Source organism: Ostrea edulis, chromosome 4 (assembly GCF_947568905.1).
Source record: "Ostrea edulis chromosome 4, xbOstEdul1.1, whole genome shotgun sequence".
NCBI lineage: Eukaryota > Metazoa > Mollusca > Bivalvia > Ostreida > Ostreidae > Ostrea > Ostrea edulis.
In genome coordinates this window covers 79,306,734-79,330,750 of record NC_079167.1, presented here as the reverse complement: position 1 = coordinate 79,330,750, position 24,017 = coordinate 79,306,734, and the positions used below count along the sequence as shown (strand labels likewise).

Genomic DNA, 24,017 nt, shown 5'->3' with positions numbered 1-24,017 from the left:
ATTTGAAAAAAGAATATTCTAAATATTTCCCTCTGAGAATAATAAGCACGAGCCCCAGGGTGATAGTATCTAACAACGGATAACATTATTTGACAACGGGTGATATAAAAATGATCACATGTATCAACTTTATGCGCGTACGGTTCGCCGTACATTGTTAGATGACGTCGTTTGAGCGTTTGTAATAAACGTGAAAATCCATATTAATTTACAAAAGCATCGCATGGAAGTGATTGATCAAATATAAACAGATGACAGTTTTTTCCTGCTTTGTTGATTATATGCATTCTGTATAATAAAACATGGTATTGATTGATCAAATGTCAACAGACTCCGTTTACCTGACCAATATATATATATATATATATATATATATATATATGTAGGGCTCACGGCGGATGTAAACGGTCGACAGGGGATGTTTACTCCTCCTAGGCACCTGATCCCACCTCTGACGTGTCCAGGGGTCCGTGTTTGCCTAACTCTTTGTTTTGTATTGCTTATATGAGTTATGAGATTGATCACTGTTCGTTATATTCGCCTTTCACGTACGTTTTTCTGCCTTGTTGGCTGCGCATCGTTTGAAAATGGTTTTCTCGGGGTGAAAAGTTCGATGTTACCCTCAACTACACGCAAAGTTTATATATATATATATATATATATATATATATATATATATATACATACATAAATATATAAATATATATATATATATATATTATTATTATTATCCTTCAAAATAATACAATCAATTTTATTGGTCGAGGACTGGTCACGAATTGTCTCCCTCACGTGCGGTAACTTTAATGGCGCAAGCGAGACAATTCTGATCAAAGTAATTTAAAAGTTTGCGGGATCGTAAATTAATAAATTCTGACAATGACGTTGGTATCAACTTTACCGGTCACAAATAACAATTGAGAAGATTGATATTCCCAACTTATTGCAATTTTACATGTTGCTTGATGGTTACTTTGGTTTTATGAAATACGTTTCGAAGATATGTTTTGTGTCATCCTATTGTGACGACAAAAACGAATCTTTTCGTCCCGTTAACATTGAAAATTTATTTAAATCTTCAGGAGAAGTTGCTACAATTTTGCTGACGTTTGAGAATTTTAAATATGACACACATCAATAAATGTTTGATATTATTTTACTTCTAGATTCTAATAAAACTGTCATGATAGGTGTCGGTAGGTGATAACCCTACTAAGACAGGGTAATTTGTGATGTCTCCCTGCTAAATAGTCCATAAGTGTATAGTGTATTATACAGTTCTTACACTTTCCTATTGTGGGAATGCCATCAGTACATTCTTGTATAGCCCATTTCACTTGACACTCACTTTTAAGGTTATCTTTCGCAGGTGCAAACGTGCTTGTACCTTGCTCTTTTCTAATATTTTACATATTCTAATTTTCTTCATCGATTTTAATGTTTTGATCAAAACACATAGCATGTAGATAAACGAAAATGTGGTTTTCTAATAGAAAGTTGGTACAATTAGTCAATTTAAATTTCATCGCTTTTATATCAAGGACGAGTTTTTCTTTTCTTTTCAACTGATAACAGTGTCGTATTAAAAATTGATAATTGCAGTCATGAGACAAAGAGGACGTTTTGCTGGTTTTTCGCTATATGTGTCAAACACAACTATAAAGGAGGATGGGTATCTATGTTACAAGAACGGACAGGAGTTACCGACCTTGGATTTCAGTACAACTTGTGTCAAACATGGACGTTACGTTATATTTTACAATGAAAGACTTGACGGAACAACTTATCCTACCGGATATGAAACAACCCTAGTTTACACTGAATTGTGTGAAGTAACTGTAACAGGTAATATTGTGCTACCAATTATACAATTAAAAACCCATTTAGTGTATGATAAATATAAATAAATATTATAAACATAGTGATATTCTGTACATATATTGTACTACATCATTATCCTTTGTGTAAATACGTTTGTAATTGGATGATGAGTGTAAGATGAGGAATTATATCTCCAATATTATCTCTGTATATATCTATAGGTTGTAAAGAATCCGGTATGTATGGATATAACTGTGATCTACCCTGCCCAAATAACTGTCAAGAATTGAGATGTGACATTATCAACGGAACGTGTTTGGGTTGTACTGCAGGATGGGTGGGGGACTTCTGTAACAAATGTAAGATTACGTTTGTTATATCATTCAAACATTATTGACACTCCCAAGTATGAATGCAATTTAAAATGATATCTTATCAAAAGAATGTAATTTTTCGTAGCATGTCCAGCTGGATATTACGGTTTACAGTGTAGATCTACGTGTACTGGACACTGCAGAGACAACTTGTCCTGTAACCACACCACTGGACAATGTGACTATGGCTGTGGTAATGGATGGACTGGAACACATTGTAACACACGTAAATCATTTTTGTCATTACTGTAAATATTTCTAAAAACAAATAAAATGCATCTGCTTACTGTAGTGGAACATTTGATAGATAGAAACGAAGTAAATTAAATACATCATAAATTTAGATTTATGAAAACAGCCAAGAATTGGTAAAGTAGTCTCGGTGTGAAACGAAAGAGTATATGCTTTTTCAAAATGAAAACTTTTCATGTTTTATCAGAGTGTCCTGCAGAATCATACGGTCCGGATTGTAGGTATAACTGTAGTGGAGAGTGTCTTAGTTACCTTCCCTGTAACAGAACTACAGGAAGATGTGATGGAGGCTGTAATCCAGGATATACCAGGGGACTCTGTGACAAAGGTGAGATGTTGAAAGTGTAGTTTGATGTTTCAAATACGTTATCGATGGTATTTACAAAAGTATTTCTTGTTACTAAGTTGATGAAGTAAGTTCTAAACAGTAAACACACAGGCTACAAATCTTATGTTCTACCTCTAAACGGTAATAAACGTTCACAAGCATGGAAATTAAGTAAAACATACCTATTTTGTTAATGTTTTATCATTAGGGGGGGGGGATAGTCAAGATGTGAGCCGAAATGTTTGAAATTTTATTTTGTATTTTGGTTTTTCTTATAATGCTTAACTATGGTGCATATAGTTCTAATTCTGATATTCAGAGCTCAGAATTCTTTGTGAAGTAAACAAGGCTCGTGTAATGTTTTGTTTACATATCTTAAATATGCTAGTAAAAGTTTCGTTTAAAGCAGATTTATTTATTATTTTCAATTTACAAGTTTATTCCAAGCACAATCAAATAGTTTCTAGTGTTTGTAACATCTGGTTTTGTTTTAAACATGATATGGCCTTGTTTACAAAACAAACAAATGTGAGTGCTTTATCTCTCAATAATTGTCATTCAAATTTCTCTTGACCATTAAGCATTGTAAACATTTAAAATGGGAAAATGAAATTTTAAAATTATCTGTTAGTATTAAAACCATCCCCATAAAACGTAACGATTACCTACTGTTGTCGGGATACTTTAATTAGATATGACCTACTAGATGCAATGATCTTCAATTATCTCATTACATGTATTTACATCAGAAAACAAACACTAGTGTGTCATAACAACGCCTCACTCTTCCAACTTTTTCATGATTTACGTTTGGAAACACAACACAATCAAGTTACTAGCTAAAACAGTTGCACATAAAAGTATCACTCTCGGTCAAGGATCTATGACTTAGCAACGCGCTTCACTGCAAGGTTTATTTTAATATTTAAGTTAGGAAACTGCATGGCTGCTTCACTACTTCACACACTCACGGATATCTAAAAGATGGCGTAGCGTTAATCTACAAAATAGAAATGCTTCACTCTTCAAGTATTTCATTACATGTATTCACGTTAGAAATACAGCGTTACGTCATACATGCTCGGAGAATTGAGTTAACATACCGTTATTCTAATGCCGCACACTTAAGTGTAATTTTATTATTTATGTTAGCGAACACAACATGGATGCACTAGATCATACTCATACGTAGAAAATTACACTTTTGATTAACCATTGCGTTATTCTACGACATAACACCTCCCACTTCAATGTTTGGTTTTTGGCCGGGTTGCACGAAGTGCAAATCCGGTCTATAGTATGGTGAAGTGCGGGTGGGCGGGCGGGGAAATTTTTGTGAAATCAACTCCTCCTACAGTTTTTCACGTACAACCTTGAAACTTTGCAGAAAGTAAGTATATATATTGAAGTTATGCACTAGATTTTTTGAAGTCTGACCTTTGTCGAATATGGGCGCTACAGCAAAAAGTTGTTACTAAAAATAAAGTTCAACTTGAAAAAGGTAAGTGAGATTATCTTTTGTGGTTAAAGTTAGTTGCACTACCTCTGAGGAAAAATTCAATTATATATGAATGTCAAATTTTTTGGGCATGAGTTGTAAATTTGCAATATAAATAGAGAAATTCTGTTTCTTTATCATATAATCATATACAATTCAAGCACCTGAAGTTATTGTTCATTTTAGTTAGTATTACTTAATATTAAATATATCAGCAGTGCTCCAAGTTGCGAGTAAAACGGTCGCATTTGCGACCAGAAAATCAATTTTGCGACTAGAGATTATAATTAAGTCGCATTTTCGCGAGTGAAGAAAATTTGGGCAACCAGTAAAATTTTAGAATCGGGATCGGAAGTCTGAATAAATTTTTTTAGTCTCGGTCAAAACAATCAAGATGGCGGGAAAACGAGGTTTAGAGCACTTTGGATTTATCAATAGTAAAAAACAGAAGCCTCAGCCTTGTACATGTAACAAAGAAATTCAAGAATCACACGGGGAAAGTTCTGCATCAAAAGATGGCGTAGCAATGTCTAAAGAGAAATGCAAAAGAAAGGAAGAACCCCCAGTCCTGAAGTGGCGGAGGAAATTTTCGTAATGGCAAAATGTTTTGCAGAATTTTTGAGGCCAATAAGCCAGCAACGTCCACAATTTCTAGACATCCATTGTCCTATTTCGCCACGACCGAGTGTACATCTTTCAAACGTGGAAATGTGACTATTCACGGTAACAATAAGAGACATGTCGTTGTCCGTGACTGCATTATTAGCAGTAAGTCGAGCGGGGCAACTGTTGCTGTTAATTTTCAAAGACAATCAAACTCGGGATGTAGTGTTCTTATTGATGCTGGTACTAATTGTTCAGCAAAAGATCCAACAAAACTAGGAGCTCTTATTCGCATAACATGATAAGCAGTGAAGGCCCACTTATTAATAACTTTAAAGCAAATCCTTGTGTAGAACGCTGGGTTTCTTCTCCAGAAGCGTACTGTAAAATATACAGGATGGCCCAATGCAATACAACTTTTGCCAGAGTAAATACTTGACTTGTTAGTATCCAGCATGTTTCACAGTACATTTCTATTCAGTTTCAAAATATAAACAAACAAAATGTATACATGGTGTTGATTTTTTACTTGCAAGATATTCATATTTAAAAAAAAAACCTTGTAAGTCTTATATTTACAAAAGCTTTTACTATGGCGAGTAGAAATTTTGAACATGGCGACTAGAAATTTGAAAATGGCGACCAGAAATATTTTAGGTCGCCATTTTGCGACCTGATAGCAGATGCGACTTGGAGCGCTGTATCATGTTTTTTTTAAATATTAATCAATAAAAGCCCTGCGACAATATGTGATGTGTTTATATATATATATATATCGCCATTTTTACAAGACAAAAATCCGTACCTGTATCCGGAAACAATCGTGTCCGCTCACGTTCCCGATACGGAACTAACATTTTTTCCACTTGTCAAAACTCGTTTTGATAATTTACTTTACAATTCTGCCTCCTTCAACACTAAGGCCATCACAAATCATAACAGTCCTCCAGATAACTACCACCAAATAAATCCCTACCCAAATTATTTACTCTAAATATTGCAACCCGGCCAATGAGTCTTTGACCCATTTTTATTTTTAGATTTACGCGAGAAAACACAACAAAGTTACGTTACTAGCTCATACACTCGCCTTCACGTGTATAGACAAACCATCAACTGCATATCCTTTTTCTTATTCCCTTCTTTATTTTCTAACCTACTTCCTGTGTTATCAAGAAAAATAAATGAATAAAAACCCATAATGGTCACTCCTCCATAAAGAAGTTATGAAATTCTTTTAATGGAATTCATAATTGTCCTACGTTTCCAGCAGTAGTCATATGGAATAAGAGGCATAATGTTACGAATTTCGAATAGTCCGAAAGCAATACAAAATCAGGAGAAATTGGAGATGAATGGAGAATCTCAAGAGTAGAGATTTGGGGGGAAATAATATGAAATGACAATCTTTAAGTCAGTACCTTTCGTATTTTTAGAATTGAAAATCACTAAACCTCATACTTATAACTTCATACAAGTATGTATGGACATATATTTCAATGAAGAAAATTGCAGATATCGTTAAAAGACGAGGCACTGTGTAACATAGATATACCACAAAAATAGCAGCTTTTCTTTTTTCTCGCTTCGAAATTTAACGTTCATATGGAACTTTACCAAAATCATCAAATATGCTTTCTTAATGGTTTGCCGATATGGAATTTAACAATTCTATGAACGTGTACTTATTAAAATGTGTTTGATTATTCAGTTAAAACGTATCTTATTACGTATTATTAATTAGCCAAACACCCGTCGCATTGGGTCTATACGTCACACACATTTACACGCCAATATTACAATAAACATATACGACACAGTTTCAAAATAAATTCAGTACACCTGATCTGTAAATTGGGAAGACTTCTTTGATAAAAAGCGGCATTTCACTTAAGATTTATGATTAAATTTCATAGTTTGTCTCTTGACACGTTTCGGATATACCTGCACTATGTACTACACACCATACCTGACACCCGTCCGTGGCACCTCAAGCAGAACCTGATCATCAATTATAATAGAAGCCACCAAAACAGTTTCTGTTAGTTTACTTTGATATTTGACCTCCAAGCTTCCGTTATTCATCTTAAAATTAGTATTATACTTTTGCAGTATTGCCTATATATATATATATATATATATATATATATATATATATATATATATACAGAAAGAACATTCAAAATACAAATTGATAAAGATAAAAAAGTAAACAATAAAAACTCGTTTGGACGATTGATTTTTGAAGAAAAATATGGGCAGACATATATTGACCATTCGTTACAAATGTAGGCGGACATATAGTGACAGTTTGGTCCAAAATTGGGCGGACATCTAGTGGAGGCGGACATATTGTGCGGGCGGACACATAGGGACTCAGCACACATTCATATTTGTACTTTAATATTTCATTTTGTTATGCACTTAAAATATTTTCCCATCTAAAATGTATACGAGTTAGAACCAACATTTTAACTGTTACACCAGGTGCATATTCGTTAGATGTAAAAGTTATACGGTACCAATTTTGATGCATCAGATGCGCATTTCGACAAATAATGTCTCTTCAGTGATGCTCATTCGAAATGACAATGAAGTTTAGAGAAAAACATTGTGCCCAAAAAATGGAGTCAAATTCGTCTAAGGATAAGAACTATGCGTGAGGGAGATAATTCTTAATTTTGAAATGAATTTCTAAAGGACTAAGACCATGTTTATTAAAATTCGGCCTAACGTCCAAAGTGAATAATTTTTTGTTAGAAATATTCTCTAAGATGTTCTTTTCCTATAATGTACTGGTTTTTATATGTAGAGTTGGTGAAAGAACAGAATTTTTAGGTTTACATTACTAGTATAAATCCTATAATTTGCGCTACTTTTTAAGATTGCGTCATACAACGTCGCTATATATTATTAGAAGTGGTAACGTATTGTAAAACATGATTATGCAATGAGTGGTTTAATATATAATAAGATCTTTCCCAAATACGCAAGAAGGTTATTTTACTTATAGCCCGAATGGCACACCATATTTTTCAATCCTTCATTCGGCCATTTTCACACGCGGCGCCGTTAGCCTGTTTGCGCTGTTCGTGGAAGTTGCAGAGGATGTACTCATCGCATTTCAACGTAAGTTTTAGAAATATGAATATACTTCACCTCTACTCGTTAAACTGTATAACCAAATAGGTGTACCAATTGCTCTTAAAAATAATAAACAAGTCGCATGGAACGTATAGTATGGTGCGCCTGTGGTGTGTTGACATAAACTCATAATATTCACGCATTGGGCTGTTGGAAATCCCACAACAAATCTGTTAACCGTTGTCAACATATATTTATTGTTTATCTATTATAATTATATATTGTTAAGATTTAAAATTTTATGTATATCAGCTGATCAGAAAAATCAGCTGTTTCACGATCATGCCATTTTCAATTCCGAGTGCATGACCTTCTCGGGTCTATTTGAATTTTCTTACATGATGTTTGACTCACTTTACACTTTGAACTTTCCATGTATCATTGTATGGTCTAAAAAGTATTTGTATAGGTTAAAGAGACATATAATTGTATATAGATGTATATTTCCATAATGGTATATGTCATTGGGGTAACATGTAGGCCAGTGGGGGGTTATATAGGTTGAATAATTTTCGAATGATTTGGTATTCTAGTATTCTACTATGTTTGAACTTAACTTAGTGATTATTTAGTAATCAAATAAAAGTTATATGATGAATCGATACATTTCTTCAATTTACTGTAAACAAAAACTGTTTCTGTGTTTTGGAATCTGTCTGGTATTAGTGCATAATAAATAACTTCATAAGTCAATAAATATATTCTTGTTGTAGTGATGACATTTGCAAAATCTGTGAGAATAGAAAAAAATGTGTTAGGGTCAACAGAAACTTTTGATTAGGGTAGGTCGGGAAAGTGGAAACCAATTAACATATATATATTTTTTTGGCCTTACGCGGAAACATGGATTAGAAAAGTCGGAGATTTTTACATTCAATAATTTTTAAATACTTAAAAGCACCATTAAGCCAGGAAAATCATAAGAACAGTTTGGTTTTATAATTTAAATATACCTTATTTCAAGATAAATTGTAAACATGTCAAACTTAATTTCAACAATTACGCTTACAACTTACATGCCTGCATTGGGATTAGACATAGAATCACTCAGAGAATGTTGAATTTCATGAGTACTACCATGATTTAAGCATATAATTTTTTGTTAGCTTAAATCTCCTTTATATTATTGAATATTAAATTTTTCCATACATCTACCACAAGAAAGAGTATGAAAGATAAAAATATTTTGTGAATTTGCTGATAATTGTGAAGTAAGATAATATATCAACATTAGCTACAACAAAAATTATTAGATGGGGAATCAAACTCAAATGAAATGTTTGTGTATATAATTATTTATGCAGAAATGTACATGTAGCTAAACTGTCCTCTATTGTTTAGTTGGAGACATGTCAATCTCCCATCGAATACATAAATGTAATTTTTCTGAATTCTATATCAATGAAAATACATGAGGGCATGAAAGTACAACTTTTATATGAATATTATAATACAGGGGTCCGTGTTTGCCCAATTATTTATTTTGTATTGCTTGTAGGAGTTATGAGATTGATCACTGTTTGTTATCTTCACCTTTCATTTATGATATAGTTTTGATAATGATATAATACTGGAGTAATTTGAATTTCAGGATGATATAATATGTACAGCAAAAATTTATGGCAAGGGTGACATGAATCAGATTGACAAGAATCCATATTCCTACTCCTCAATAATGCTATCATCACTGCCATCAGATTCATCAATGATAGTGGCATCAGTGACACATGCGGATAAGTGTTGGACATCACTGCAGTTATATCAGAACTGGAAAAACTGGATCCAAACAAGACTATATTGCTTGGAAGAAACATGTCGACTCTGAAGTTTAACTCTTATTAGCCCATGGCACTTCCAGAGACATCCTGATACCATGGTTCTATGTCATTTGAAATATACCTGTGGAGGTTTTTAAAGTGTTTTTTTTTGGGGGGGGGTGTTATTAATTGGAAGAATTTATATTTGATGATTCAAATGAAAATCTGCATGTTGAATAATGAATGTCATAATAAATGTACTTTTTGAATGAGTTCAAGAATGGTTGTCCTGATAAAAAGTGTAGAGTCAAAAGTTAACAAATTGTCAAAAACACTGGTCAGGTCTGAATTCATCATCTTGGACACCTTGCAGTTGGAATTATGATCTCTATGAAGAAATGCTGCAAATCTTGTAAAAGAGGAAATGACAAGTTGGGGTCCAAGGCACTTGCATATATGCATGAGAAGGTGTTCTATCCAGGCTTGAGGTCAATTACATAGCAATGTAACGCCTTACATTACCTAGAAAATTTCACGTTACCATTACTCCTATTTTGAAATATAATGTATTACATTACTTGAGAGTGAATTTACATTACACATTTACATAACATACTGTCAGATATTAAAGAAATGGCAGAAAAATTATTTCTGTATTATTATGTTCCCCAAACAAAGTTTGGGAACATATTGTTTTTACTCTGTTTTTTATTATTATTATTATTAAGGTCTTCCGTTTCCAACGGAAGACCTTCTAGTGATTGTACTGTTTATTATTATTATTATTATTCCCCCCCCCCTCGATTTCTCAGAGATGGCTGGATGGATTTTCTTGAAATTTTCAGGGATGATAGAGAATGAAAATATCTCGGACATTTTTTTCATTTTTTCAATATTTACTTCCGGTCGGCAAATACGGCTTATTAGCTGTTTTCGTTGTCCAGCGTTTTTCTCAGAAACGATAAAAGATAGAGTCACCAAATTTTCAGAGTTGATATATCTCATTTTGTAGGCATGCAGTTGGGGGTTAAGAATGTCGGCCGTCACTTCCGGTCGTCACCGGAAGTGATAAAATGAATCGAAAATTAAAGTTGTAGTTGTTGAATCGAAACCTATACCACTTTATCAGGTATCTTTTGGAGTATTGAAAACCGTTGACCCCAGCGGAAGTGGAAACGTCGACTTCCGGTAATTAAGGAAAAACTTTTCAAATTCTCCTTTTTCAATGCCTTAAATCTCGTTTACTAAACAAGTGTTTGACTTGTATTTAAAATATATTGTAGACACTATAAATGTCTAAAGTAACGTCAAATATTTTTCGAAAATTCACTTCCGGTCGTGAGATAGGGGGTGGACAAATTCAAACTTTGTTTTTTCAGTTTCTCAATAACGAAAATATATAGACGCTTGAAACTTGTAGGGTTGATCAACTAGCATTAGGCCATTGTACACATACTTTCAATTTTTTCGTCCGTCACTTCCGCTCTATACCGGAAGTATTTGAAAAAAATGACGATTTGCCGATTTAATCAAGTGATTTCTCAGAGATGGCTGGATAGATTTTCTTGAAATTTTCAGGAATAATGTCTTATGAAATGACTTTCCTGTGGTTATTTTTGTTTTTCCAAAATTCACTTCCGGTAGGATAATATGGCCGATTTTCTGTTTGTCAAACGAGATTTTGTCCAGCATTTTTCTTGGAAAGGGTAAAAGATTCATCAAATATTCAGAGATGATCAATCTCTGTTTGTAAGCATGCAATAGGGTGTTGAGCATGTCGACCGTCACTTCCTGTCGTCACCGGAAGTGATTGAAAAAATCGTAAATTTCAAACTTTTTCTTTTCAATTGAAACCTATATTAGTTTATTAAGTCTCTTTCAAAGTGTCAAAAGAATATCGACTCCGTCGGTAGTCAAAACGACTACTTCCGGTTTCTTGATAAAATACCTTTTTACTTTTCGTCTCTTTGTCCCCACAAATCTCGCTTACATTTGAAGTGTTTGATATGATTTTCACATGTCTTAAGAATCGCATCAACTTCTAGAGTTTTGACAATTTCGTTGTTCAAAATTGACTTCCGGTCGGTAGTTACCTACTACTTTTTCTTTCTTTAGTCTACTTCTTTTTGTTGAGAACTCTTCAGATAGAGACGTGAAATTTTCAGGGAATATAGACAGTTAAGAGTCGCTGTCATTTATAGGAAAACACGTCTGAATAGTACTTCCGGTCGTCACCGGAAGTTACAAGAAATGAGTAAAAAATTCGATATTACATTTCTCATTTATTGTTAAAGTACATTCTCTGATATATTTGAATGGTTTTTGTAGGATCAGAAAACTCTCTACCGGAAGTGAACAAACGGAAGATCTACTCATTACTAGTAATGAGTTTCTAGTTAAGGTCTTCCGTCTCCTGCGGAAGACCTTACTATTATTGTTCGCGTTCTTCTTCTTCATTATTATTATTATTATTAAGGTCTTCCGTCTCCTGCGGAAGACCTTACTATTATTGTTCGCGTTCTTCTTCTTCATTATTATTATTATTTTCCTTGGTAGTACACGCGTTTTTCTCAGCCATTTCTCGATCGATTTTCACGAAATTTTCAGAAAAGATGTCTTTTAGTGACGAGACTTTGCTTGCAAAATTTCGTGCTTGACGTCACTTCCGGTCAGGAGTTATCTCTCTTTTAGTGACTTTTTGAAGGGCCTTATTGTCCACACATCTCCTCCGTTAGTTTTGAAGCTAGAGTCTTGAAATTTCTACACAAGATAAAGTAAACATTTTAGAAGATTTGTGGGGGATTCGATTTTACCGGAGGCGATTTGCCTAAATGCTCGCCTGGACCTGAAAAAATGGATGCCAAAATTTTTCGCCGATTTCGGCGATTTTTGACCTTTGATCTCCAATATCTTTTTTCTTGCAAATATTTTGTTAAGACATGTAGAACAAAAGTTGTGCACATTTACAAGATCTTTTCGAAAATATCAAGATTTAGGGGCTAGCTCCTTCAATTAGGGATCTAGAAGGGCTAAAAGTCTAGATCAAATATCTCAAAAATCGTTAATATTTTGGTATAAGTCAAAGAACAAAAAATGTTCATCTCAACAATCCAAATCTATTCATATAAAAATTGAGGTCATATGTTACGTAATAAGGGATTTTAAGGGCCAAAACCATAGATATTTTACCCCTTGTATCTTGAAAACGACAAATATTTTGAAAAGCAATAAAGAACAAAAGTTGTTCAGAATGATGATCTGAACAATATGCATATTTCGTTTTTACCCTATGTGGCCCCGTTAGGGAGCTACAGTTTGGCCCCTAAAAATTACTTCTAGAAATAACTCGAGAACGGTAAAGAATTTCTAAATACTTGTTGAACAAAAAATGTTTGAAATGTCATGACCTTTCTTACGATATCAAGCAAAAGGGGCTGACCCTTTAAATTAGGGGCCCAGAAGGGTCCAACGGTTTATAAGAATATCTCAGAAACTATTAATATTTTGTAATAGGTCATTGAAGCGGAAATGTTCATCTAAACGAGCTTGTTCTTATCAAATCAAAAAGTAGGTCATATGTTACGTAATAAGGGATTTTAAGGGCCAAAATCATAAATAATTGATGCCTCATATCTTGAAAACGAGAAATATTTTGAAAAGCATTATTGAACAAAAGTTGTTCAGAATGATAATCTAAACAATATGTACATTTCGTTTTTTCCCTATGTGGCCCCGTTAGGGAGCTACAGTTTGGCCCCTAAATATTTCTTGTAGAGATAACTCGAGAACGGTAAAGAATTTCTAAATACTTGTTGAGCAAAAAATGTTTAAAATGACAAGGCCTTTCTTACGATATCAAGCAAAACGGGCTGGCCCTTTAAATTAGGGGTTCAGAAGGGTCCAAATGTTTTTGAGAATATCTCAGAAACTATTAATATTTTATAATAAGTTGTAGAAGCGGAAATGTTCATCTCAACGAGCTTGATCTTATCAAATCAAAAAGTAGGTCATATGTTACGTAATTAGAGATTTTAAGGGCCAAAATCGTAAATATTTGACGCCTCATATCTTTAAAACGACATATTTTTTGAAAAGCATTATTGAACAAAAGTTGTTCAATGTGTCATAACCTATCGATCAATATCAAAAAATGGGTCTGTGGGCCTCATGGCTCGCCTGTAGAGTCGATTTTTGTCGATATCAGTCGATTTCAAAAACTTGTAACTGGTAAATATTTTGTAAGGACATATTGAACAAAAGTTGTTCAGTTTATCGAGATCTATCGATTGATATCAAGAAATAGGCCTATGGTCCTAATGGCTCGCCTGTAGAGTCGATTTTTTGTCGATATCGGTCGATCTCAATAACTTTTTACAGGTAAATATTTTGTAAAGACATATAGAACTAAAGTTGTTGAGTCTATAGAGGGCTAACAAATGACATCAAGAAATAGGCCCGCGGGCCTTATGGCTCGCCTGGAGAGTCGAATTTCAAACGAATTTCACCGCAACTTTGCTTCAGAAGCTTATGATATGAAAAATTGATTATATCTAAAGTGTCTTAAAGTCGGAAACTAAATTGGGACTCATTTGTCTTTTTTTTTTTTTTTAACTCCGAGTGCATCAACAAATCGGACGGAAGACCTACTCGTTGCTCGCAACGAGATCGTGTCTAGTTATTATTAGGGCTTTCCACCTTTCTGTGGAAAGACCTTTTGTTATTGTTCTGTTTATTATTATTATTATTCTTATTCTTATTATTTGTCTTCTTTTCTTTCCGCCGCGAGAAGCTCTTGACGTTTTAAGACTTATCGAAAAACAATTTAGACCATCATAATTGAAATCTCGAAACATGCTCAGATCTCACCCTGCGTATTTGATCTTTGACCCCTAACGAACTTATGGGACTTTACGCAAAAAACCCTTGTTATCGGATCACCTCGAAAACCGTAAATGATAAGAGCATGAAACTTTCACTAAATTCTTTAGTCCATCAAGCTGAAGCGTTGTAGTGTTTACTTTTAAGTTTTCGGTGATCCCTAAAGGGAGTTAATGGCCCTGAAAGTTTACGATTTTTACGGAAAAATTCAAAACTCCTAAAATATAAGTCGTAGAAAGACGGAACCAACTGGAATGGAATACTTGACCTTTGACCTTGAAAATCAGGTCAAGGTCAAAGGTCAAGGTCATCCCCAAAGACCAGAAAATGGCACTTTTTATACTCTCTTTCCCGCTTCAGATAGCAGTGAAATACCATAGGGGTCAGCATGGAATTCTGGACGGGTCTCCGTATCATGAATGACAACTCTCAATTTGGACCCCTCTACGAACCGTGGCGACGCGCGTTGAAAACCTTGTTATCGCTACTCCTCCAGAACCGAAAGTCGTAGAGACACGAAACTTTCGCTGAGGAGTTCCCAGTGAAACTCCCTTGCAGTGAGAAGTCAACCGAAGGGAACCGGAACCCCTTGAGCAGAGTTATTGCCCCTGCAAATCTCCGATATCGTTATTTCAGCTTCTAACTTGGACAGGAATAGACCTAGAGACACGGGAGCACTTGCCAGAAGACCGATGACCTTGACCTTCAAAAGGAGGTCAAGGTCAAAGGTCAAGGTCACACACCTCCCGGTGCGCGTCCGTGGTGGTCCACAATACAACACAACAGGACTTGCGGTCTCTCGGCACGTCCTCCTAAAAGCACACTATATCCATGCACATTGACGCCTGTCCTACGTTCAAACACACATCAAAACAACAAGAAAACCCTTAAAATTCCTTTGTTTATGGTCTTTGGATGTTACGGCCTTTAAACAATGGCTTTCGTGGCCCTAAACACTTTATAAGTCACTTGGACTTCTTTGTCATTAAGCAAGTCAGTCTGGTGTAGTGGTAGAGAGTCTGTCGCCATGATGGAAGTTAAGCAACATTCATCGCGACGAGTAGTTGGATGGGTGACCGTCGGAAGTTTTTTTTTTTTGTTTGTTTGTTTTTTTTTTTGTTTTTTTTGTTTTTTTTTGTTTTTTTTAGGATTTAGGCGTTGTACGGTTAGGCGATAAAAGTGAAAAAGTATTGAAGTTGAAAATGATTTGAAAATTAATTTTCAAGAAAAAGCACTGAAAAGGTGGAAAGTCCTCTAATTGTTCGCGAACAATTAGGATTACTAGTTATTATTATTCTTTTTCTCCGGTACTTTTTTGTCCGGTAGTGTTCTCAGAAACTACAAAAGGGATCGATATGAAACTTTCCAGGATGATAGTATAGCGTTTGTAGATGTGCATAGTGATAGTCATTTTGTCTGCACGTGCATGCACGCGCGCGCACGTGCATTACAATTTTGGTACAAAAAATGGAAAATCAGAATATTAAAGGAAGCGATATAAAACCTAAATAGGATGGTAGTGTATCATTTGTACATATGAAAAATAATAGTTATTTTGTCAGCACGCGCACGCATGCGCGTGCACGCGCATTACAAAATTTGTACACTAACTTTGGAATCAGTCTAACTTTTTTGTTGTTCATTGAAATGGCTTGAAATTCATATCATAGGTAGATATTGAGACCCTTAACTGATTTGCATTGTCAAAATTACCAATTTGCACGCGCATGCACGTGCGTTTCATTTTGATTGGATAATACTAAAACGTTTGTAACTATCTTATTTATGAAGCGAATGAGATGATATTCACAGTATACGTACAAAATATGAGTATCTATATATTGGTGTAACAAAAAAATGCCAACGCACACGCGCATGCGCGTGCAACGTTTTTTAAATGTTCAATTTTTAAAGGACGATAACGTTTTTGTTTTTCATCAAATTCTATTGATATTAATGGTTTAGATGTGTCTTGGTACTCCTTACAAATTGCTGTGGTTAGAATTACTGCTCAGCACGTGCATGCACGTGTGCTGAATTCTGATTGGACGATTTTAAAATCGCTATAACTTCCTTATATTTGGTGGAAACGTTATGAAATTCACACTGTGGGTATATGATACACATTCCTGTTGAACGACATCAACAAAAATTCGGAATCATACACGCGTGCGTGTGTATGCGCGTGCAACGCTTTCTTTCATTTTTTAGTACTGAAATGACCATATTGAACGTACTACATGTAATTAAAGGCTAAAATAAAATGATTTTTTGCTATAGATTGACAAGAACATCACTTTTTAATTGGGGGAGGTTTGGGGAACATATGTAACGATCCCCGTTACAATTAGAACTAGTTATTTTTAATATAAGTACACAAAATATTCAAAATTTCGATATATCGGCAATAGTTTTAGTTATATCAATGTATGTTCTATAAATTCTTTTCATTTTGATCTTAGTAATTCTGTTGGTGTCGTCTAAATAAAAACTTTCTATAGCATTGAAGGTCCGGTTTGTCGGACAGCAGATTCGTTTGTTTACGCATCAAAATTCTATAGCTTTTAGAATATCCTGCACAAACCTGTGATAAAAACACCACATAGGGGTGTATTCTGCATGGAAATGATGTAGACTCCACATAAGTATATTGTTTTAATTTTTCAAAGCAACATAATTAATAAAATACCCACAACTCTCACAAAAATAAATAATTCCGGATTGCTCTTGATTTAATTCAAAGTTGATATTCATCAACAGCACACCTTTCGATCCAAAAAATCGTTCGTGCAAAATTTATTTGTATTGATAGATTTTGATAGACTACAGTCAGTTTCTGGATCGAAGGTCGTGTTTTATATGAATTATATGACTAAATTTGAAAAAAGTGGAGATTTCTGCAGAAAACCAGACCGATACCGATTTTGTCTTGTATAGAATTCCACAAGCTGACGTTTTGGCGGGGAAATCTTGGTACGTCGCGATGGTATAAAGATTATATTATCAAATGATAACAATTTTAATTGAATTCATTCTGCTTTATTTTTTAACACACCACAGGGCCGATATAGCTAAACATGGTCTTAGTCCTATTATAACAGCAATTAAATATACATCCGTATTTTCAAGCTTGTAACGAAGTACTTAGCTACTGGGCTGTAGAGACCCTCGGGGACTAACAGTCCACCAGCAGAGGCCACGAAAATGTAATTACTAGCAATGGTTATTAATTAGGACATTGGATGTGTTTTCTTTTAAACTACGAATGTAGTAGATATGTTGATAAATGTACGCAATCATACTGTCTTGTTTGAAGTCAACAATCCATGCATGTGCATCTGGTAAAAATGATATCTAGAAAATGAAGATGTATAACAAAACAGTTATAGACTGTGTCCTCGGACAGCGGCTATTTTGTTTAACCCTCGAACGGATCTGTGGACGTCAGCCTAAGGCTTCTGGCAACAGATCCGTTCTCTTGTCAATCAAACAATAGCTGTAATCGGATCCAGTCAATAACTGTATAATGTATAACATAATAGGATTAGGCAGCAGGTAACGCCTATATAAGTCTTCTCCTGAAGTACAGAGTCACTACATGACATACATGTACTTATTATAAATACAAACTTAGTCGCAATAATCAAATTAGATAATAAATATTAAGGAAATACCTAATTATAGTATGTATACATATCATAACATGGCAGTAGTAAGTGACATGATTATCTTTGTTATGACAAAAAGATTAGCTATACATGTATTACCTGCACTTTGTTTCTCCACTGGACTGTTTCCTGCTATCCCATTATTTTTAAGCATGCGGGACGTACCCACTGTTATTCATTGTTGAATATTATAACATTTGGTTTCAAATATGTGCTGTTTGATCATTCACATAATGTTTGTGTGTGTTTGGGGTTCTTTTTTCACCACTCTTATAAGAATTATGCATACATAATATATATCTAATATGGTTATCATTAAATGATTTGGAAACTTGAATCCAGCCATGATATGCTCAAGAACATTTTTGATATGATGAAATTATGAATAATCATGTTTTACATTGACAGTATGTTCAGTTGGCCGGTACGGATTGAATTGTTCAAAGAACTGTAGTCCCCATTGCCGATCTGAAAGTAATCATTGTAACCATATAGACGGACATTGTGAACATGGATGTGACGATGGATTCAAAGGAAGTAAATGTGAGGAAAGTAAGTGTCCAGTTCTTATTGAACAATGAAATATAATAGTCTAACGAACTTAGAATGGTATTTTATTTTTTACCCAAAATAGCATACATACACATCTACACCTGAAAGTAGGTATCCATTTCTTAATGAATAAAGTAATTTGGCGATCTTTAATGAACTTAGAATGGTACCTTTTCTTACCCAAAATAGCATCCATATTTACACCTGCCTGTCCTGTATCTTTAGACGTTTATTATCTTTATTATTCATCTAGGGAAGTTAATCAGTAAAAATGAAATACCTTACATGGATGAACACACCAGTATGTTGGAGTAGTACACAATATGTTACGGAGTACTGTAATGTTCTTACTTCGTTTGATATTTTTGTGTGACGTCAATTACATCTACATGCAATATTTAATATTTTCCGAACACCACATTTCCTGCTGATAGTCGTGTGTTTCTTGAGTCAATGGTTTATTCCCTGATCTCGGAGTAAAATAGTAGAAAGGTTTTTAGTAATATTTGATGTAGTTTCTTGCATACTCTTGCTCATATTGTTAACTATCTCGCATGTGTTGATAAACACTTTTTGATAAACAGATTTTGTTCAAATTGTGTTTTGTCACAACTAAGGCCTAGTGGAAAACGAAGTTCGGAGACAAATATTAGTGGTGTGGTTGATTGGTAAGTTGTTTCGAGTCTCGTCGATAATTTTTCAACCACATTGAGACGTCACCAGCTGTAAGTTGAGCACTGCGAATTTAGATCTATACTTAGAGTGCATGACAGTAGCAATAGTCTTTATTGTACAAAATCCTGTCGCGACATGGAATCTCCGTTTTTAAGGTCATATCCGAAAGATTGTGTTTCTAACCTCTAAATGTCAAATGTTTAGTAAAAGAGCAACCACTACCTACATGTATGGTTACATCGTAGGTTTGAGGTGATCATGGCATGAGAGGGACTCGAACTCATGACCTCCCGGTTACAAGGCGAATACTCCATCACTGAGCTAGCGTGACCGGGAAGTGGTGTGGAAATCATATCTTGAGTCATGTGTGCGGCATAAATGACAACAGACAATGCATCTCCCTATGATTATACAACTCATTCTTCAGAAATGTTGACGATTCACCTACATACTGCATTGGGCTCTCTGACCTTATCCTACTGTCACATATCGAAGAAAATCCAAACAATGGAATTTTTGTGTACACTGTGCGATAATATCGCTATTTAGAGTATACTTGATTGAGAACAAATATAACAAGGGTGTTTTAATTAATTATGTTCCACAAACAAAGTTTGGGAAGATGTTGTTTTTACTCTTTTCTTAATATTATTATTATGTCTCCGAACACATAGTGTCGGAGACATATTGTTTTTGCTCCGTTTTTTTATAATTCTTATTATCATGTCTCCGAACACAAAGTGTCGGAGACATATTGTTTTTGCTCCGTTTCTTATTAAGGTCTTCCGTCTCCTGCGGAAGACCTTACTATTATTGTTCGCGTTCTTCTTCTTCATTATTATTATTATTATTATTTTCCTTGGTAGTACACGCGTTTTTCTCAGCCATTTCTCGATCGATTTTCACGAAATTTTCAGAAAAGATGTTTTTAGTGAAGAGACTTTGCTTGCAAAATTTCGTGCTTGACGTCACTTCCGGTCAGGAGTTATCTCTCTTTTAGTGACTTTTTGAAGGGCCTTGTTGTCCACACATCTCCTCCGTTAGTTTTGAAGCTAGAGTCTTGAAATTTCTACACAAGATAAAGTAAACATTTTAGAAGATTTGTGGGGGATTCGATTTTACCGGAGGCGATTTGCCTAAATGCTCGCCTGGACCTGAAAAAATGGATGCCAAAATTTTTCGCCGATTTCGGCGATTTTTGACCTTTGATCTCCAATATCTTTTTTCTTGCAAATATTTTGTTAAGACATGTAGAACAAAAGTTGTGCACATTTACAAGATCTTTTCGAAAATATCAAGATTTAGGGGCTAGCCCCTTAAATTAGGGATCTAGAAGGGCTCAAAGTCTAGATCAAATATCTCAAAAATCGTTAATATTTTGGTATAAGTCAAGAACAAAAAATGTTCATCTCAACAATCCAAATCTATTCATATAAAAATTTAGGTCATATGTTACGTAATAAGGGATTTTAAGGGCCAAAACCATAAATATTTTACCCCTTATATCTCGAAAACGACAAATATTTTGAAAAGCAATAAAGAACAAAAGTTGTTCAGAATGATGATCTGAACAATATGCATATTTCGTTTTTACCCTATGTGGCCCCGTTAGGGAGCTACAGTTTGGCCCCTAAAAATTACTTCTAGAAATAACTCGAGAACGGTAAAGAATTTCTAAATACTTGTTGAACAAAAAATGTTTGAAATGTCATGACCTTTCTTACCATATCAAGCAAAAGGGGCTGACCCTTTAAATTAGGGGCCCAGAAGGGTCCAAAAGTTTATGAGAATATCTCAGAAACTATTAATATTTTGTAATAAGTCATTGAAGCGGAAATGTTCATCTAAACGAGCTTGTTCTTATCAAATCAAAAAGTAGGTCATATGTTACGTAATAAGGGATTTTAAGGGCCAACATCATAAATAATTGATGCCTCATATCTTGAAAACGAGAAATATTTTGAAAAGCATTATTGAACAAAAGTTGTTCAGAATGATAATCTAAACAATATGTACATTTCGTTTTTTCCCTATGTGGCCCCGTTAGGGAGCTACAGTTTGGCCCCTAAATATTTCTTGTAGAGATAACTCGAGAACGGTAAAGAATGTCTAAATACTTGTTGAGCAAAAAATGTTTAAAATGACAAGGCCTTTCTTACGATATCAAGCAAAACGGGCTGGCCCTTTAAATTAGGGGTTCAGAAGGGTCCAAATGTTTTTGAGAATATCTCAGAAACTATTAATATTTTATAATAAGTTGTAGAAGCGGAAATGTTCATCTCAACGAGCTTGATCTTATCAAATCAAAAAGTAGGTCATATGTTACGTAATTAGAGATTTTAAGGGCCAAAATCGTAAATATTTGACGCCTCATATCTTTAAAACGACATATTTTTTGAAAAGCATTATTGAACAAAAGTTGTTCAATGTGTCATAACCTATCGATCAATATCAAAAAATGGGTCTGTGGGCCTCATGGCTCGCCTGTAGAGTCGATTTTTGTCGATATCAGTCGATTTCAAAAACTTGTAACTGGTAAATATTTTGTAAGGACATATTGAACAAAAATTATTTAGTTTATCGAGATCTATCGATTGATATCAAGAAATAGGCCTATGGTCCTAATGGCTCGCCTGTAGAGTCGATTTTTTGTCGATATCGGTCGATCTCAATAACTTTTTACAGGTAAATATTTTGTAAAGACATATAGAACTAAAGTTGTTGAGTCTATAGAGGGCTAACAAATGACATCAAGAAATAGGCCCGCGGGCCTTATGGCTCGCCTGGAGAGTCGAATTTCAAACGAATTTCACCACAACTTTGCTTCAGAAGCTTATGATATGAAAAATTGATTATATCTAAAGTGTCTTAAAGTCGGAAACTAAATTGGGACTCATTTGTCTTTTTTTTTTTTTTTTTAACTCCGAGTGCATCAACAAATCGGACGGAAGACCTACTCGTTGCTCGCAACGAGATCGTGTCTAGTTATTCTTATTATTATGTCTACGAACATAAAGTGTCGGAGACATATTGTTTTTGCGCCGTTTCTTATTATGTCTCCGAACACAAAGTGTCGGAAACATATTGTTTTTGCTCCGTTTCTTATTATGTCTCCGAACACAAAGTGTCGGAGACATATTGTTTTTGCTCCGTTTCTTATTATTATTATTTTCTTCTTATTCTTATTATTCCTCTTCTTTAGTGAGAAATTTGTCCGACCGATTTTGTGAAAGTGCTTCAACAGATCCACTTCAAACTTTGTGAGCTGATAGGGGGTCACTAGGAGGGGTGCATTCAACTTTTCAAATTTTCAAAATGGCCGCCGTTTCAAGATGCCGGCCAAAAAACGTCAAAAACTCAAGGTTGTCGGATTTCAACCAAATTCTATTTCTAGGGTAATTTAGTGACCCCAAGTCCATTTCCACCATCAATTTTTTTTTTGAGCCGCCATTTTCAAAATGGCCGCCATATACCGAAATATTTGAAAGTGTTAAAATCTCAACAACATTTGGGTTCTGGGGTAAATGGAGGGTCCACAATTCATTTCTAGCGTCAGTATTTCCTTCCAATCAATTTTCAAATGTTTCAAAATGGCCGCCATTGAAGAAAATGGCGGCCAAAAAATCAAGTCCGTCGGATTTCAACCAAATTTAGTTTCTAGGGTTATTTGAGAATCCTGATCTGGCATCAAAAATCATTTCTGACAAGGGGAGGTGTTCGGAGACATTTGTGTTGGCATCCCAACACAGTTATAGCTCGTTATTCTTATTATTTTTCTTCTTATTTTTCCTCTTCTTTAGTGAGAAATTTGTCCGCGCGATTTTATGAACATGCTTCGACTGATCCACTTCAAACTTTGTGAGCTGATAGAGGGTCATCAGGAGGGGTGCAAACAAATTTTCAAAATGGCCACCGTTTAAAGATGGCGGCCAAAAAACGTCAAAAACTCAAGGTTGTCCGATTTCAACCAAATTCTATTTCTAGGGTAATTTATTGACCCCCAGTCCATTTCCACCATCAAAAAAAATTTTGGAGCCGCCATTTTCAAAATGACCGCCATATACCGAAATATTTCAAAGTGATAAAATATCTATAACATTTGGGTTCTCGGGTAAATGGAGGGTCCACAGTTCATTTCTAGCATCAGTATTCCCTTCCAATCTATTTTCAAATGTTTCAAAATGGCCGCCATTGAAGAAAATGGCGGCCAAAAAACAAGTCCGTCGGATTTCAACCAAATTTAGATTCTAGGGTTTTTAAAGGATCCTAAGTGCATATCTGGCATCAAAAAGCATTTTTGACATGGGGAGGTGTTCGGAGACATTTGTGTTGGCATCCCAAGACAGTTATACCTCGTTATTATTCCTCTTCTTTAGTGAGAAATTTGTCCGCACGATTATATGAAAGTGCTTCGACTGATCAAGTTCAAACTTTCTGAGCTGATAGGGGGTCATAAGGAGGGCTGCA

At 34.7% G+C, this 24,017-nt stretch overlaps 1 protein-coding gene across 1 annotated transcript in view; it reads left to right on the top strand.

The window, feature by feature from the left end:
• The window catches only part of LOC125682902 (multiple epidermal growth factor-like domains protein 10), an 85,121-nt gene that overhangs the window by 35,286 nt on the left and 25,818 nt on the right, over positions 1-24,017 (top strand). Inside the window, exons 8-11 of the mRNA XM_056161487.1 lie at positions 1,603-1,845; positions 2,043-2,180; positions 2,281-2,421; positions 18,732-18,875. Coding sequence (XP_056017462.1) covers positions 1,603-1,845; positions 2,043-2,180; positions 2,281-2,421; positions 18,732-18,875 — 666 coding nt within the window. The remainder of the gene's footprint in view (positions 1-1,602; positions 1,846-2,042; positions 2,181-2,280; positions 2,422-18,731; positions 18,876-24,017) is intronic.